The 16280-nt window shown below is 40.7% G+C and overlaps 1 protein-coding gene across 1 annotated transcript in view; it reads left to right on the top strand.

The window, feature by feature from the left end:
* The window catches only part of LOC117516100 (neural-cadherin-like), a 540129-nt gene that overhangs the window by 164407 nt on the left and 359442 nt on the right, over nt 1-16280 (top strand). Inside the window, exons 3-4 of the mRNA XM_034176992.1 lie at nt 7677-7902; nt 13655-13859. Of these exons, the coding sequence (XP_034032883.1) occupies nt 7677-7902; nt 13655-13859 (431 nt within the window). The remainder of the gene's footprint in view (nt 1-7676; nt 7903-13654; nt 13860-16280) is intronic.

Raw genomic sequence — 16280 nt, 5'->3', positions numbered from 1 at the left:
CAGGACCGGAGACAGTCCATTTACGAAGGTGGCGCGGAGCGCAACGTTGTTCCAGCCAGACCTCGCTGCTGCGATGCGGAAGTCGACTGCGTACTCTGCTGCACTCCAATGCCCCTGTCTGATTGACAGCAGCAAGTTAGATGTAGATTCGCCTCTATGGGGGTGATCAAAAACCTGTTTGAACTCCCTCACAAACCCAGTATACGTCGTTAGGAGCCGTGAATTCTGCTCCCAGAGCGCCATAGCCCAGGCGTGTGCCTCTCCTCGAAGCAAATTTATTACGTAAGCCACCTGGCTGGCGTCTGACTCATACATGACGGAACGCTGTGAAAAGACGAGCGAGCACTGCATTAAGAAGTCTCGACACAGCCTCCGTATGGCTCTGGAGGGCTTATGTAAGCTTCAGGGGATGGTGGGGGGGGTCGTTGAACGACCAGCAGAATGTCTGTTTCAGGCCTCCGGTCAGCAGGAGGAGGTGCTGCAGCAGCGCCCTGAGTTGCGCTTCCACCCGGGCAGTGAGAGCCTCCATCCTCCAATTGAGAATAACATTCTGCTCAGTGACTAAGTCCAACCGAGCAGTGAAAGCAGTTAAGATTTGCTGCAGCTCACCTAACACGCCTCCTGCTGACGCCTGTTCACCTCGCTCTTCCATTGGCTGTTCAAGCGATGGTTGACGCCCCTCGGGATCCATGACGCTGGCCGAGAAATCCTGTTGGGAAGGTGTAGTGACACGGACCCACAACAGGGGGCGTTAATGAACGGACAATGGATAAGCCAAAAAGTAACAATTTAATGTTGTGAACTGCACAACGGAATACAGACAAAAACAAATAGAGGAGTACAGTCAATCATACACAAGGTGACGTGTGGGCAGGCTCGAGGATAGAAGACATCTGTCCAATGAAGAGCCGGATCCCACACGGCTTCCACCGCCAGAGGATCTGAAGAACACCAGAGCCGCCAAGTCCCGAGTCCCAGGTGGCCACCATCTCCAGCTGTCAAACCAGGTACTGCTGGCAGAAACAGAAACAGTTAATGGTGGGTGTGTGAAGACACACCCAGTAATCGGCCCTTAAGTAGTTCCTCCGGGAGGGAGAACCTCCACCTCCAGAAACAGTTTCACCTGTGCAGCTCCTGTTGGTCTCTTTCCTGGATGGAGTGAGAGGCGAAGAACGATGTCCGCCAATCCAGCCTCCGACAGAGCCCGCAGGAACACGGCTGCACATAGAACAATGTTTTAAGTCTCAATGTAAATTGCAGAGAAGGTTACCTCGATTGGTGGCTGATTTCTCGGCGGGGAGGTGGAGGTGCAGTCCGGCCTTTATGGTGATGGTGTTGAGTAGTGGATGAGTGACAGCTGGTACGGATGATGAGTGACAGCTGTCACTCCCGGTCGCTCCGACGCCCTCTCGTGCTTGAAGCCCGCACTTCAAGCAGGGCGCCATCTTGTGGTGGTGGGCCAGCAGTACCTCCTCTTCAGCGGCCACAACACAGAGGTTTTTGTTTCTTTTTCTATTTGCACGTCCACAGTGCACAGGTTACCTTGATACTGCTCTCTGACGTGAGGAATAAAAAAGCCTCATTTGTTTCCTGCTGCTAACCAACACACAGAGGTGGGATGAAGTCACTCTCAAGTCATGAATCAGCAAGTTCAAGTCATACTGACCACCAATTTTTTGCAAGTTGACTTGGGACTTGCAGATTGATGACTTGAGAATGACTTGACAGTGACTTTGTCCCACCTCTGGCAACACATATAAGTGAAATATATGTTTTCATCCCAAACTAACTTGCTTTAGTAAATGTTATTGTTACATCTCAAATGTGGGGGTTTTGTGCTTCAACGTCACTTCACGCACAAAACGCTGATTAGACTTTAACAGTTGTTACTTAAACACACACTTGGAGCTTTTGCAAACTTAAAACAGTGTAAAAATGCTTGATTCATGCTGTTTTTAATTCAGATTTTAGTGTTCAATGGGCAGATTTGAAAATGAAATTGTCTTGGAGCCAATGAGATAATTATTAAAGGGGCAGTATTTTCACAAATCACCTTTTATTTATCTTTTTCATTTTAATTTGTTTGATATTTAATGTTCATCTCCACAATTTCCCAAGTGTTATTACTGATATTCTCTGGATTTTAGCAGAATTTGTGTCAGAGCTTAAAACATGTCTGATGTATGTTATACAAATAATGAATGTTTATGAGTTCAATGGTATGAATATTTAATTCAGTGAAAGCTGGAACATACCATTCAACGAGGCTCGTTGAATGGTATGTTCCAGCTTTCACCGAATTAAATATTCATTCCATTGAAAGAATGTAAAAACATTCATTATTTATATGTTGTACAGCTAAAATAGATCCTTGTCTTTTGATATTGTATTAATTTATAAACAACAGAAAAGGGACTTACATTTTGGTGTTCCATCCTGCTAAAGTCCAACGCAAACGTCACATAGGAGTCCAAATTGTGATGTGTAGTCCGATGATGCTGTGCACTGACTTCGTACTTCCAAAAAAACAAAAAACAAAATTTTGTGTCGTTCCTCAGTCCAGCGGAAAATCCTGTCAGCTTTTCATCCGAACAGCTCTTCATGCCTCCAGATGGCTTACAGTGGAGTGGATTTGTGTGTGTGTGTGTGTTAGAAGAACTAGCACCATCAATTAGCTTTTTCAAATCGTCATCCATCAGCAACACAAACTCTGCCATGTTTGTTTTAAAGCTAAGCGCCATGGTGGTGGTGAAAGCGTGCTCTTTGTTTCTTCTTCTTTTTCTTTCTGCTGCTCCTGTTCCGGATCACCACAGGAGAAGCATGCAATGGTACCAAAAGCATGGAACCAAACTGCACTCTAAATGCAACAATGGGATGAATAATCCATAATCCATGTCACATGACATACAAAGCATGACTCAAATGACAAGGATCCACTCGGCCATTATATAAAACAGAAATAACCCTAATCCTCTAGTTTTAACCTCAAATTACTAAAGCCCCCCCCCCCCTCGCAACACACACATACACATTTATCCACAGCCTAGAATTACATTACATCACAAAAAACCCTGAATGCAAAGTGAAATTGCTTCATCACGCCACTGTAACTGAAGTGATAAAAAAAATTCAAAATACATTTTGTAGTGTATCAATATATTATTCTCAGTATGTTTATGATGCCCCATTTTTGAAAAGTTCATAGACTGCACAGTTTAGTTTTATACATTAAAATGCTTCTCTAATTGTTTTTAAGAGTGAATGTGATTAAATGCAAAAAATATAGATTAATTAATCACAAAACCTGTCATTAATTTGGTCCATTTTTTAAAATTCCCTGACAACACTAGAATGTGTCAGTGCTGTTAGCCTGTCCAGAGTGTACCCCATCTCTCGCCCAGTGACTGCTGGGATAAGCGCCTACTCCCCGTGGCAATTAACTGAAGTAAACGGAAAGATGGATGGATGGATGGATGGATGGATGGATGGATGGATGGATGGATAAAGAGTAGGACCTTGAATTCCAATTACATCATAACTGATTAAAACATGTAATCATTGATTTGAAAAACATTTAATAACATTGTAATATTTGTCATAATAATATGATAAATTACACTATGTAACACAATTTTTGTTCCTGGCTTCTAAGTGTTATATTTCAACTGCTAAAGTCTATGGAAAAATGACTACATTCAGCACAAACTTTGATTTTTTTTGTTTTTTTTGTGGGTTTTTTTATGTTCTAGAAAGTTCTAAAAGTTTCTTGAAATTTCTAGATACGTCATCCTGGAAACTTCTAGAAAATTCTGGACAGTTCTAGCAGTTAAAGAATATTATAGAAGACTACTCAGTAGTAGTGAAGGCGAATCAAGAATATTCTTGAAAACAGACAAATTTCAAAATATCATTGTCCTGATCACAGAAGCAAAGTTTCTGTGGAATAACAGCTATTTTCTATTTATTTAAGGAATAACAGGTTAGGAAAACACACTGTGTACCCAGGAACAAAACAAAAATAAAAATTTGTTACATAGTGTTATTAACATTATGTGGGACCTTCAACTTGGGTCATAAAAAGTAGGATGAACTTGAGCTTCCGCATCAGCCTAATATACCCAAATATTTTTTGGTTGCTCACATGCAGGTGAGGTTCCATATTTGTTGATGCAGCAAAAGGTATGTCAGGAATAAGGATATGGCTTTGAATTTCATTAACAGCATAATTTATTTACAAATACATGAGTGATCTGAACAAGATTTTTTTTTTTTTGTAAAAGCCATTATCATTCTTCACTGTGAGCTGTGACCTAGCAAAAAGCAGGTCAACAATGGAGATATGACACTGAGTTTCAATAACCACATCATTTATCAAAAACTATTCAGTTCATTTTATTTACATATGTAGCTCCAAATCACAATAAAGCTACATCAAGGCCTTACTAACCTTACTAACGCCCCTAAGCAAGTGCAAGGTGATGGCAAGGACAAACTCCTTTTGGCCATTTTGAGGAAGAAACCTTAAGCCTTAAACCTTAAGACCAAACACAGAAGGGTGAACCACTATGTAGGCCATTCTAACAAATAGTAGAAACAAGAAAAAACAAACAAACAAAAAATAAATAGGGTGCAAATGGCACCATCAAATCAGTAAAAGTGCCTTCGGCTGCTCCCTTGTTTTCACTTGGGGTTGCCACAGCAAATCGGAGGTGTGTCTGTATGTCGCATGAACGTCAATAATTTTATTGTCGCAATGAAGTCCAAGTACTCAATCTTGTCCAACAATAATATTCTGTGTTGGCCCGATTCACTTCATTGTCTGCAGAGTGCGGGTAGCACCCCCTCCATTTGTTCAGCATGCAGCTCCATACAATCTAAGGCTAGGGACTGGTCTCAACCATAATGCCTAGAACAGAGAGGGTAAGAGATCACAATCAATTAGGCAGAACTACGAGCACCTAAGGCATTAGTTTGACTAACAGTAAATCAACAGAGAAGCAGAGAGGATACGAACAGACCCTGAATTTAGATATAATGAGGCTGAGACCTGTTCCATTGTTATTAACACAAATTAAAATTATGGTTGACTGTTGTTAACTGTGTGAGCCTCTGTGCGAAATGACACACATTGACACGCAGTGTTTGCGAATATGTTGCACAATATTTACGACTAGTTCACGCATGTTACACGAAAATTATGCGTGCTAGGAATTTTGAACATTTCAGTATTTTCTTTGTGTACTTTGGCACGCAGCCTCGCACAGTTTACAACAGTTTACTCATTGGTAAGCAAGATTGCCTGCCAGTGCGGGGATCAAATTGGTGCAAGTGTCAAGGTGGCTTTATACGCAAGCATGCACACATAAATGTACACAGAGCCACTTGAGTTTTAATATATAGATGATTTACTGCGGGCAGCACGGGGACTTAGTAGTTAGCACTGTTGCCTCACAGTGAGAAGGTTGTGGGTTCAATTCCCGTGGCCTTTCTGTGTGGAGTTTGCATGTTCTCCCCGTGTTTGCATGGGTTTCCTCCGGGTGCTCCGGTTTCCTTCCACATCCAAAGACATGAGGGTTAGGTGGATTGGCATCTTTAAAATTGTCCGTAGGTGTGGGTGTGGGTGTGTCTGTGTTTGTTTGTCTATTTGTGGCCCTGCGACAGACTGGCGTCCTGTCCTGGGTGTACCCCGCCTCGCGCTCTATGACTGCTGGGATAGGCTCCAGCCCCCCGTGACCTTTAATTGGACTAAGCGGTAGAAGACGAATGAATGAATGAATGATTTACTGCTCCCTGCTGGAATGGTGTGTGAGTGCAGAATTTAACTATCAACGTCCATTGTTCACCGTTGTTACCTAATAAAGTAAGCTCTGCTATTTTAGTGCTTTTAGACCTGACTGCTGCTTTTGACACAGTGGACCATGCAACTCTCTTATCTCACTTGGAAACCTGTGTGGGTGTCAGGGGGATTGCTTTGAAGTGGTTTGAGTCTTACTTGAGTGGGAGGTCCTTCTCCGTGAGGCTGGGGGACTGCTCCTCTTCTGCTCCCCTGCAGTGCGGTGTCCCCCAGGGTTCTATCTTAGGCCCAATTCTCCCACTCGGGGAGATATTTAGAAAACATGGCATGTCATACCATTTTTATGCTGATGACTGCCAAATTTACATGCCGATTCTCAAAAATAACCACTGCCCCCGACACCCCTTCTCGACTGTCTCGGTGATGTCAAGGCTTGGTTAGCACAGAATTATTTAAAACTTAATGAGGGAAAAACTGAAATAATTCTGTTTGGCAATTCCCACTTTGACTTGGGACCTCTCCAAAGTTTTGTGCGTCCCAAAGTCACCAGCCTTGGTGTCACCATAGGCAGCGATCTTAAACTTGATAAACAGGTTAACGTGGTTTTGAAATCAAGGTTTTTTTTACCTTCGTCTTTTATCAAAAGTGAAACCTTTTATCCCTTTTAATTTGTTTGAACAAGTCATGCACGCTTTTATTTCTTCTCGTTTAGACTACTGCAATGCACTTTATTCCGGAATTAGCCATATAACGCACTTTCCCCGACTGCAGTTAGTCCAGAATTCAGCGGCTTGACTTTTAACAGGGGCCAGAAAGCGTGAGCACATTACCCCAATTTTGGCTTCTCTGCACTGGCTCCCTGTACGTTTCAGAATTGATTTTAAGATACTTTTGTTTGTTTTTAAAGCTCTGAATGGACTGGCCCCGCAATATATCATCAACTGCCTCCAGGTTTACACTCCAGCACGAGCTCTGAGGTCCGAGGGCCAGTCCCAGCTCATGGTGCCTAGGACGAGACTTAAAACCCGAGGGGACAGAGCCTTCTCTGTGGTTGGTCCCAGACTCTGGAACGCTCTGCCCCTATACGTCTGATCTGCTCCCACTGTGGAGTGTTTTTAGTCCCGTCTAAAGGCCCACTTTTATTCCTTGGCTTTTAACACTGCATGAGTTGTACGGTCCTTGTGTCTTATTTTATTTTTATTTTATTTAAATTTATTGTTTTATCATGGTTTTATTTATTTATGTATTATTTTATCTTATCTATTTTACTGTTATTATTGTTATTATTACTATTTTGCGTGTCTATGCTTTTGCTGTGCAGCACGAGTCTGTTTAAATGTGCTTTATAAATAAAGTGGATTGGATAATATCCCTTATTTCTCCAAAAATATTAGTCCTATCAACTTTACAATTTTGCGGCGTTCATGCTTGACCCAAAATATAGTACATAAGCATACCAAATGGCAAATCTAAGCTCTCCTCAGTTTGTCCGTGATTGAAGCCATACGCATGCACACATGCATGCACGAACACAGAGGCCACTTAGCTTTTAATATATAGATATTAGTTGCACTGCTTTGTTGTTTGTTTCTTTGTTTGTTTGTTGTTTTGTTCTTTAAATCTGCAGCTAGATTTGTTTTTTAATTTGCATTAATGTTGATGATCAGAGTGACTCTGCATGATAAAAACATATTCCTCTGTAACTCTCCATCTGAGCAGTGAGACGGCGGATGTTCCTCAGTGTTATGACTGTAAAACCAGCAGGACAGAATCCTGTTTCTCTTCCCTGTTTGTGTTGATATTTCAGCATTAGTGTCCAAGCCAGGAGTGTATGATGAGATTGGATCGCTGTTCGGAAATAATGAGTTTGTTTTACCTGTAGGAGGTGACGCCTGCTTTACAGTGGACAAGAAGACAGGCCAGGTGGTGACCACGGGTCTGGTGCTTCAGAGAGGCAGAGAGTACTTATTAAGCGTCGTGGCTGTTGACAGCCTGGGCAGCCGCAGTACCCCCGCCATGCTTTCTGTGGTGGCAGGAGCCAGAGCACCCCAGTTCACTAACACCAGCTATGCCATCTCCATACCAGAGAACACGCCTGAAGGACAGCCGTGAGTACTGGACGTGTGCACGCACACATTCACAGGGAAGAATCCAGCTTTGTGTTATCACATAATAGTTTTCTTTGTCTGTATAACATATGAGTGGATTTTACTTTTTTCAATTGAAAATACAATAGTGTGATCCCTTATCGAAGTCTTAACTGGAGTTTTTTTTTTTTCCCATTTCGTGTTTACAACCCTAGTCATATTAAAGCATTGTTAGCAATCACACCTCAGTGTGTGCTGCGCTCAGCTGTGACGAGTGCTTCATTTGTGAGAAATTTGTTTATCGAACGCACCTTTAGAAAGAAATGAATGTGAGTGAATTGGGTAATTATCCAGACTTACAAAAATCTGTTATACAGTCAAACTATCAAGGAAATATCACTAATAACCTACCTTGTAATAACTGGTACATTCATGATACCACTTCAGAATAAATGTCTAGGTGTCTAGGTGTATTTTATTTTCTAATGTATTGGGTTTATAGGGTCTCCCAAAAAATATACAACATTTAAAACACTCGGTTTGACCCTTAAATGCTACAAACTTAATCACTTATGTTTCATTTTTACTTGCAGAGACCCTGAAGTTTATGTTGATGCCAAGCAAGGAAAATGCCAAGATTAATCATACTACAGCGAACAAAAATTATTGAGTTTTGGAACCAGACCAAAAGTGTCAAACAGGTGCAGCGACTTTATGCTAGACTGACAAACTGCAGGGCCAGTATTGACATTGGTATGAAAAACTTCAACCTTTCAGCTTTCTATCCAGCCATAAATTTATTTCCTAGACATATGCTTTGACCATTTTTACCTCCGCCAAGGAGGTTATGTTTTCGGTCGTGTTTGTTTGTTTGTTTGTCTGTCAGCAGGTTAACTCAAAATGTTTTGAACGGATTTTGATGAAATTTTGTGGAGTGGTTGGAAATGACAAGAGGAACAAGTGATTAAATTTTAGTGGTGATCCGGATCACGAGCCGGATCCCGATGCTAACGCGTTAGCATGTCTATGGCATTTTCAATGTTAAAAGTTAGCATTAAGCAGTTGCAGCTGTCATGTTCGGGTGCATTTGTTTTCAAATTGTAATATTTCTTAAATTTATTTTTGTTTATATATTAATAATCTAATTATTATTATATACAATTTTAGAGAAAGAGACAAAAAGAAATAGATCACTGTGCCAAGGAGGGAATTTCTTTAGGGTCAGTGACCCTACGGCCTTGTTTAGAGAAGTGTTTCATAAATGTTAAAAAATTCATATATTTGCAGATTGGGTTAGGCTTAGGGTTAACCCATATATTTGCAGTTTAGGTTAGGGTTAGGGTTAGCACTGATATTGCAATATCAATATCAGTGCTCAGATGACAGTAGCTTCTGGGAAAGGTGCAAGTTGCAATAAACTGTGATGCCAAGCGGTAAGGATACATGCTATCCAGTCACAGCTGATGAAACTTTTTTTACTATTGAGCAAACATCATCGTTAGACTTTTTTAGGTTCAATGATTCCACGGTGTGTAGATGTTATGGCGTCAGTGACCCCATGGCCTTGGCGGAGGTTTGCACTCTCTGAGTGCTTCTAGTCTGTGCTGATAAAATGTTGCATATTTTTTGGGACACCCGATATATGAAGCCTGCGATAGGCTTAGAAGTTATCTTGCCTTCCATGTTTTTTTTAAATGAAATAAATACCTTATTGAACATGGCAAACAATAGAAAAAAAAAACATTAGGCAATAATATGTAATACTGCTCAGTGGTCATGAAGACAGGAAGACTTTTGACGCATTGACCTCGAACTTCATCAAAATGATACAGAGAGTCAGAGGTGTTGCCAGGTATTAGTCAACTGGCTCTTGGAAGGTCTGGAAGACCTGGTATGGAATCCACTTCCTGTAAGTGTGTACCACATGTGGTCCAAATCATGTTGAAAGTCAAATTCTTTGACCATGAGTTTTTCCATTATGAATTCCTTACCAGTAATTTCAGAGTCGACCTTTATTAACAGGCCTTTATTGGTAAGCTTGGTAGAAATCAGCATAAGGATCTGGGAAGAGTAGGCTAACAATCAGACAGGCAGACATGAATTCCAGAACGCACTTCTGTGTGTGCCAACTTAAATAGTCACCTTTGACCTCAACATCCTATACCCAATGATTTACCTTTGGCAAATTTGATCTCATCTGCAGATTAGAGTGGGAAAACTTAAAGTTTGATCTTTGACCCCGATGATTAACCCTTGGCAAATCTGACCATACAAGGGCAATTCCAGAATACCATGACAGGTTTGGTGAACACTGGATTGAATCAATCATTTGACCTGTTGTGAGTTTGGAGTTGACCATCATACAAATGTCCTGGGAGGAGTCGAGGGAACAGATAACTCGCACGTGTTGCTCACATTATTGTAAAATAAATTTGTTCACCTTCTCCCTTTCTGCAGCATATTACAGTGCATCTGGAAAGTATTCACAGCGCTTCACTTTTTCCACATTTTATGTGGAAAAAGCCTTATTTCAAAATGGAGTAAAAAAAAAATCCTCAAAATTCTACTCCCAATACCTCATAATGACAAAATAATAAAAAAAAAGTTTTATTGAAATTTTTACAAATTTATACAAAATAATGATTAAAAAAACACTAATAAATCACATGTACGTAAGTATTTGCTCAATACTTTGTTGGTGCACCTTTTGCAGCAATTACAGCCCCAAGTCTTCTTAAATATGATGCCACAAGCTTGGTGCACCAAAACTGCCCAGAGATAGGTCACCTATCTCTGGGCAGTTTTGTTCATTCCTCTTTGCAGCACCTCTCAAGCTCCATCAAGTTGGATGGGGAGCATTGGTGCACAGACATTTTCAAATCTCTCCAGAGATGTTCAATCAGATTCAGGTCTGGGGTCTGGCTGGGCCACTCAAGGACATTCACAGAGTTGTCCTGAAGCCACTCCTTTGATATCCTGACTGTGTGCTTAGGGTTATTGTCCTGCTAAAAGATGAACCGTCGCCCCAGTCTGAGGTCAAGAGCGTTCTGGAGCAGGTTTTCATCCTGGATGTCTCTGTATATTTGCTGCATTTATCTTTCCCTCAATCCTGACTAGTCTCCCAGTTCCTGCTGCTGAAAAACATCCCCACAGCATGATGCTGCCACCGCCATGCTTCACTGTAGGGATGGTGCCTGGTTTCCTCCAAACATGACTCCTGGCATTCACACCAAAGAGTTCAATCTTTGTCTCATCAGACCAGAGAATTTTGTTTCTCATGGTCTGAGAGTCCTTCAGGTGCCTTTGACAAACTCCAGGTGAGCTGGCCTGTGCTTCTGTCTGGCTTCTGTCTGGCCACTCTACCATACAGGTCTTATTGGTGGGTTGCTGCAGAGATGGTTGTCCTTCTGAAAGGTTCACCTCTCTCCACAAAGGAATGTTGGAGCTCTGACAGTGTGACCATCGGGTTCTTGGTCACCTCCCTGATTAAGGCCCTTCTCCCTCAATCACTCAGTTTAGACGGGCAGCCAGCTCTAAGAAGTTTCCTGGTGGATCTGAACTTCTTCCATTTAGGGATGATGGAGGCCATTGTGTTTATTGGGACCTTCGAAGCAGCAGAAATGTTTCTGTACCCTTCCCCAGATTTGTGCCTCCAGACAGTCCTGTCTTGGAGGTCTATAGACAATTCCTTTGACTTCATGCTTTGTTTGCGCTCTGACATCCACTGTCAACTTTGGGACCTTATATGTTGATGGGTGTGTGTCTTTCCAAATCATGCCCAATCAACTGGATTTATCCCAGGTGGACTCCAATTAAGCTGTAGAAACATCTCAAGGATGATCAGTGGAAACAGCATGCACCTGATTTCAATTTTGAGCTTCATGGCAAAGGCTATGAATACTTATGTACGTATGATTTCTTAATTTTTTATTTTTAATAAATTTGCAAAAATCAAAAACATTGTCATTGTGGGGTATTGTGTGTAGAATTGTGAGGGGAAAAATCAATTTAATCCATTTTGGAATAAGGCTGTAACATAAAATGTGGTAAAAGTTGAAGCGCTGTGAATACTTTCCAGATACGGTGTAGATCAGACATGGAGCTGTATGTTGATTTAGCTCAAATTTTATGTTGAATACCCTTCCTGATCCAACTCCACAGTCTGTAGAGAATGGGCATAGGTGGTCTTGAACTGACAACCCTTTGTGTTGGAACTAAGTGCACTAACCACTTAGCCACTTGCTCAATTTTTGGTGTTATGATAAATAACACGGGTCAATCCAAGCTCGCGCCATTTTGTGATGGCATCACAAAAAGTAAATTAATCTATTAATGTGTGATACCATCACGAAAAGCACCACATTTTCATGTCGGTAGCACAAATTCATGTTGTGACAGTATCACGAAATCCGAGGTGACACAGTGCGGGGTTCTGTGGGGGTTATGGTTAGGGGTTAAGGCAGGGGTGGGCGTCGAGGTCCGAGACACTGCAGGTTTTCCGTGTAACCAATCACCTCAGCAGGTGGGTTGCTGATGAGCTTCTGCTCTGAACATAAACACCTGGTTGTCAATGAAATCACCTGCTGAAACACCTGATCTTTAATGAAATCACCTGCTGAGGCGATTGGTTGCATGGAAAACCTGCAGTGTCTCGGCCCTTTATGGCACATGATTGCCCACCCCTGGGTTAAGGGAATGGGTTGAGTTAGAAATATTCAACTATAAAAACGTGTCATGAAAATGTGACTAATTTTGTGATGAAAGCATGAAAAAGCGTGAGACCTGGCTGCATATAACATGCAGCCGTTTTTTTTTTTTTTTTTTTTAATTATTAAACTTAAGGTTATTTAACAATGAACAACAAATACTTGAATCCCCGGTGGAAGTTCACAGTAGAAGTGGTGTTTGTACATAACCCTTACTGAAAGTTAGTTATGTCATGTGTTAAATCAGACAAATCACTCAAATCAGTAATTTCCCATTGCAGTTTTCAGCTTTGGAAAAACCAGTTTGCATTCATTTAGTGTTCTACTGCAGGTGCCTCATTCATACTTGCACATTTCCTTTTCAGCAATTTGTGTGGAAAAAGAATCTCTATTGTTACAGCATAATCGTTGAAGGTAAACAGATCTGAGGTGTGATTGCTAGTTGTAAAAAAAACAACAAAAAAAAACAAAACAAAGGTGTATTTCAAATTAAACACATAATCTGTGATTCAGTGTGTGTGTGTGTTTTTTTTTTTTTTTTTTTTTTTGAAAAACATGCATAAAATGTGTGGAAAAAAAATGGCCACTTCATATGTTGTCCAGCCTGGTGCTTTATGCATTCACTTACTCATCCACTCATGGACTCATACAAGGGATGCTGCACGTACGTAAGAGAATCAAGCTGTCCAATGATTACTGAAGCAGACGTGCTTCAAATGTAGTCATCTTAAGTGCTGATTCTCCTGTGCAGCTTTGCGTTAATGAATATTGATTTGGTTAGATTGGAAAATTCATTCTTAAATGTACGTGTTTGATTAAAGTGACAAACCTGCTGGAACTACAGGCTCTCTGGCAGTTGTTGAAAGCTGCACAGGAATATTCCATTATTAAACAGAACTGACAAGTGCTGATTGACTGTTTGTAGCATGTAGCCAATGGGCTGTACAGCCCATACAGCTTGGTGCTGATGTGGGAAAAGGGAATTTTGATTTTAATCCATCAAGTGGGAACTGAAATATTAAGAAGGAATTGCTGTTCCCTCTAATGGTTGCATTTTTGTTCTACAGCTTCCTGGTAGTGCTTGCCATTTCCTTCCAGAAGCAGCTGATCAGCTACAGCCTACTGATCAATCCCAGCAGTCTTTTCAGCATTCGGCAGGAGACGGGGGAGATCAGTTTAACCCGTACGCTGGACTATGAGAGCGACCAACGGCGCTACCTGCTGATGGTGCGAGCCAGCGAGGAGCCCGGCAGCTTAAGTACTGCCACTGAGGTCAGTTTCACTAAAGAGGGGTCAAAGCCGTGCACACAAGTCACGCAGGAGCTCATTCACTCATGTCAAGAGAGCCAAGGTGAAAGCAGCTCAGTTCCACTGTGATGTCGCACCAACATTTGCTGTTACTGCAAGGTTCATGGAGCAGCTTCAACAAAAGCAAATCAGGTGTGTCAAAGTCAATCACAGCAAAGGCCATACAGAGATTTGTCAATTAAGGAGAAAGACCAGAGCACAATATCACAGGGCTTATAAGATGGTTGTCAAGAAGGAGGCTGAGATCAGGTGTGATAAGATGGCTGATGCAGTAGCCAACAAGTCTGTGTTAAATCTGTATAAACATTTCAGGAAAAGAAAGTGTACATATCCTTTTTGCCAGCAAATTTAATACACTTTATAACAGTGTTTCTTATGATGAGGATGAGATGTACAAGCTTCAGTTTGAGATTGATGAGTTGATAAGGGTTGAGAGTAGTACAGACAGTCCTTTTTTTCATGGTTTTCATTCAATAGCAGTGATAGATGTTGTTGATGGCATCAACAAGCCCTGTGTAATAAGAAGGATGGTACGTCTGATCTTGTTACTGACCATATTATCCATGGTAGTCACAAATTATTTGTTGTTTTGTCTATCTTGTATACTGCTATGATTAAGCATGGTTTCACACCTGATGGTATGTCAGATGGCACTGTGGTTCCTATGCCTAAGGGTAAGTGGTCTAACTTAACTGTGTCAGATAATTTTTGTGCCATTACCATAGGTAGTGTTGTTTGCAAATTATTTGATGTTATCATCTTAGTCAAAGAGAGTTGTAAGCTATGTACCAGTAACTTGCATTTTCGATATAAAGATGGTCTGTCAACTAGCATGTGTGCAGCAATGGTTGTAGAAACAGTGTCATATTATGTCAGTGGTGGTTCACATGTTTACGGACTCACGTTGGACGCAAGCAAGGCGTTTGACCGAATCAACTACTGTCATCTTTTTAGGAAGTTAATAGATAAAGGATTGTGTCCAATATTTTGCAGATTTCTGTTAAATATGTACCTTAGTCAAAAATTGAGAGTAAGATGGGAGAATACACGCTCTCCCTATTTTTCCATCTCAAATGGTGTCAAGCAAGGTGGGATTATGTCCCCAGTATTATTTTGTATTTATGTTGACGGTTTGTTGAGCAAATTGAAAAATTTAGGAGTTGGCTGTCATATGGGAAGTGTTTATGCTGGTGCTTTTAGCTATGCAGATGATGTAAAATTATTGGCTCCAAGTGTAAGTGCCTTGCAGGACATGATTACTGTATGTGAAAACTATGCCAGAGAATTTGACATCATTTTCAATGGAAAAAAGAGTGAGCTCATTATTTACAAATCTACAAAGGCTGGACCTTCAGATCCTGTTATTTTTGTGAATAATGTCAGAGTACCTAGAAAGGATAAAGTTACTTATCTGGGCCTTGATTTGTATGAATATATTTTTAAACTATCTGCTGAGAAATGTGTTGCAGATTTTAATCATCAGTATAATATGTTTTTTGCTGATTTTAAAAATGCTAATACTTTCATTAGAAATGAATTATTTCACAAGTATTGTACTTCATTTTATGGGAGCCAAATTCTTCCTTTGTACTTAAATGAATTACAAATCATTTATTGTGCATGGAGGAAGGCTATTCGGAAGGTCTGGCGTGTGCCATGTACTATTCAGAGTAACATTTTACCTTATCTTGCAAATACTATGAGCATTGATCTCTTGCTTGCAAAGCGATGCATCAAATTTATTGACAAGTTGTGTAATACTGATAACAATGTTGTCAGTACCATTACCAATATGAGACTGTTAGGTACCCATTCTGTGATAGGTGCTAATAAGAGATATCTCATGTATAAATTTAATTGTGATATTAATAATGTGTGTGCCTTTTGGCAGCTTAATTTTGATAGTCACTTATTAAAACTTGCACTGCAAATTAAGGAGCTCTGTAAAAAAAGAGACAGTTGCGAAGTTGGCTTTTTGAATGAACATGAATGTCATTTGATTATTACTTGTTTATGTACAGGGTGACAACCTGGTGCTGTTTAAAGACTTTTATTTTTGTTTTAAATATGTTTCATTTTTAGTGTACAGCATCTTGTTGTGAATAAAGAATTACAAACAAACATCCTTATATATTACAACATGCGTTAAATACAGTCTTATTCACAGCATTCCATGTGATGGTATCATACGTCTGATCAGCTTTACCATCCAAACTTTATTTAATAATCATCTTATGGACAGATGCCAAGCTACAGCGTTACAGGGGAGCAGAATTAGACAGAAAGAGAGATGTGCATGTGATGAGTGGATCAACACCACGCTGATCTGAAGCAAGGATACCTGTTGTGTGGGCTGCCAGAAGAGGAGGTACTGCTGGCCCACCA

Source organism: Thalassophryne amazonica, chromosome 8, assembly GCF_902500255.1.
Source record: "Thalassophryne amazonica chromosome 8, fThaAma1.1, whole genome shotgun sequence".
NCBI classification, from domain to species: Eukaryota; Metazoa; Chordata; class Actinopteri; order Batrachoidiformes; family Batrachoididae; genus Thalassophryne; species Thalassophryne amazonica.
The sequence above is the reverse complement of the archived record's forward strand: the minus strand, read 5'-3'. Positions and strand labels throughout refer to the sequence as shown.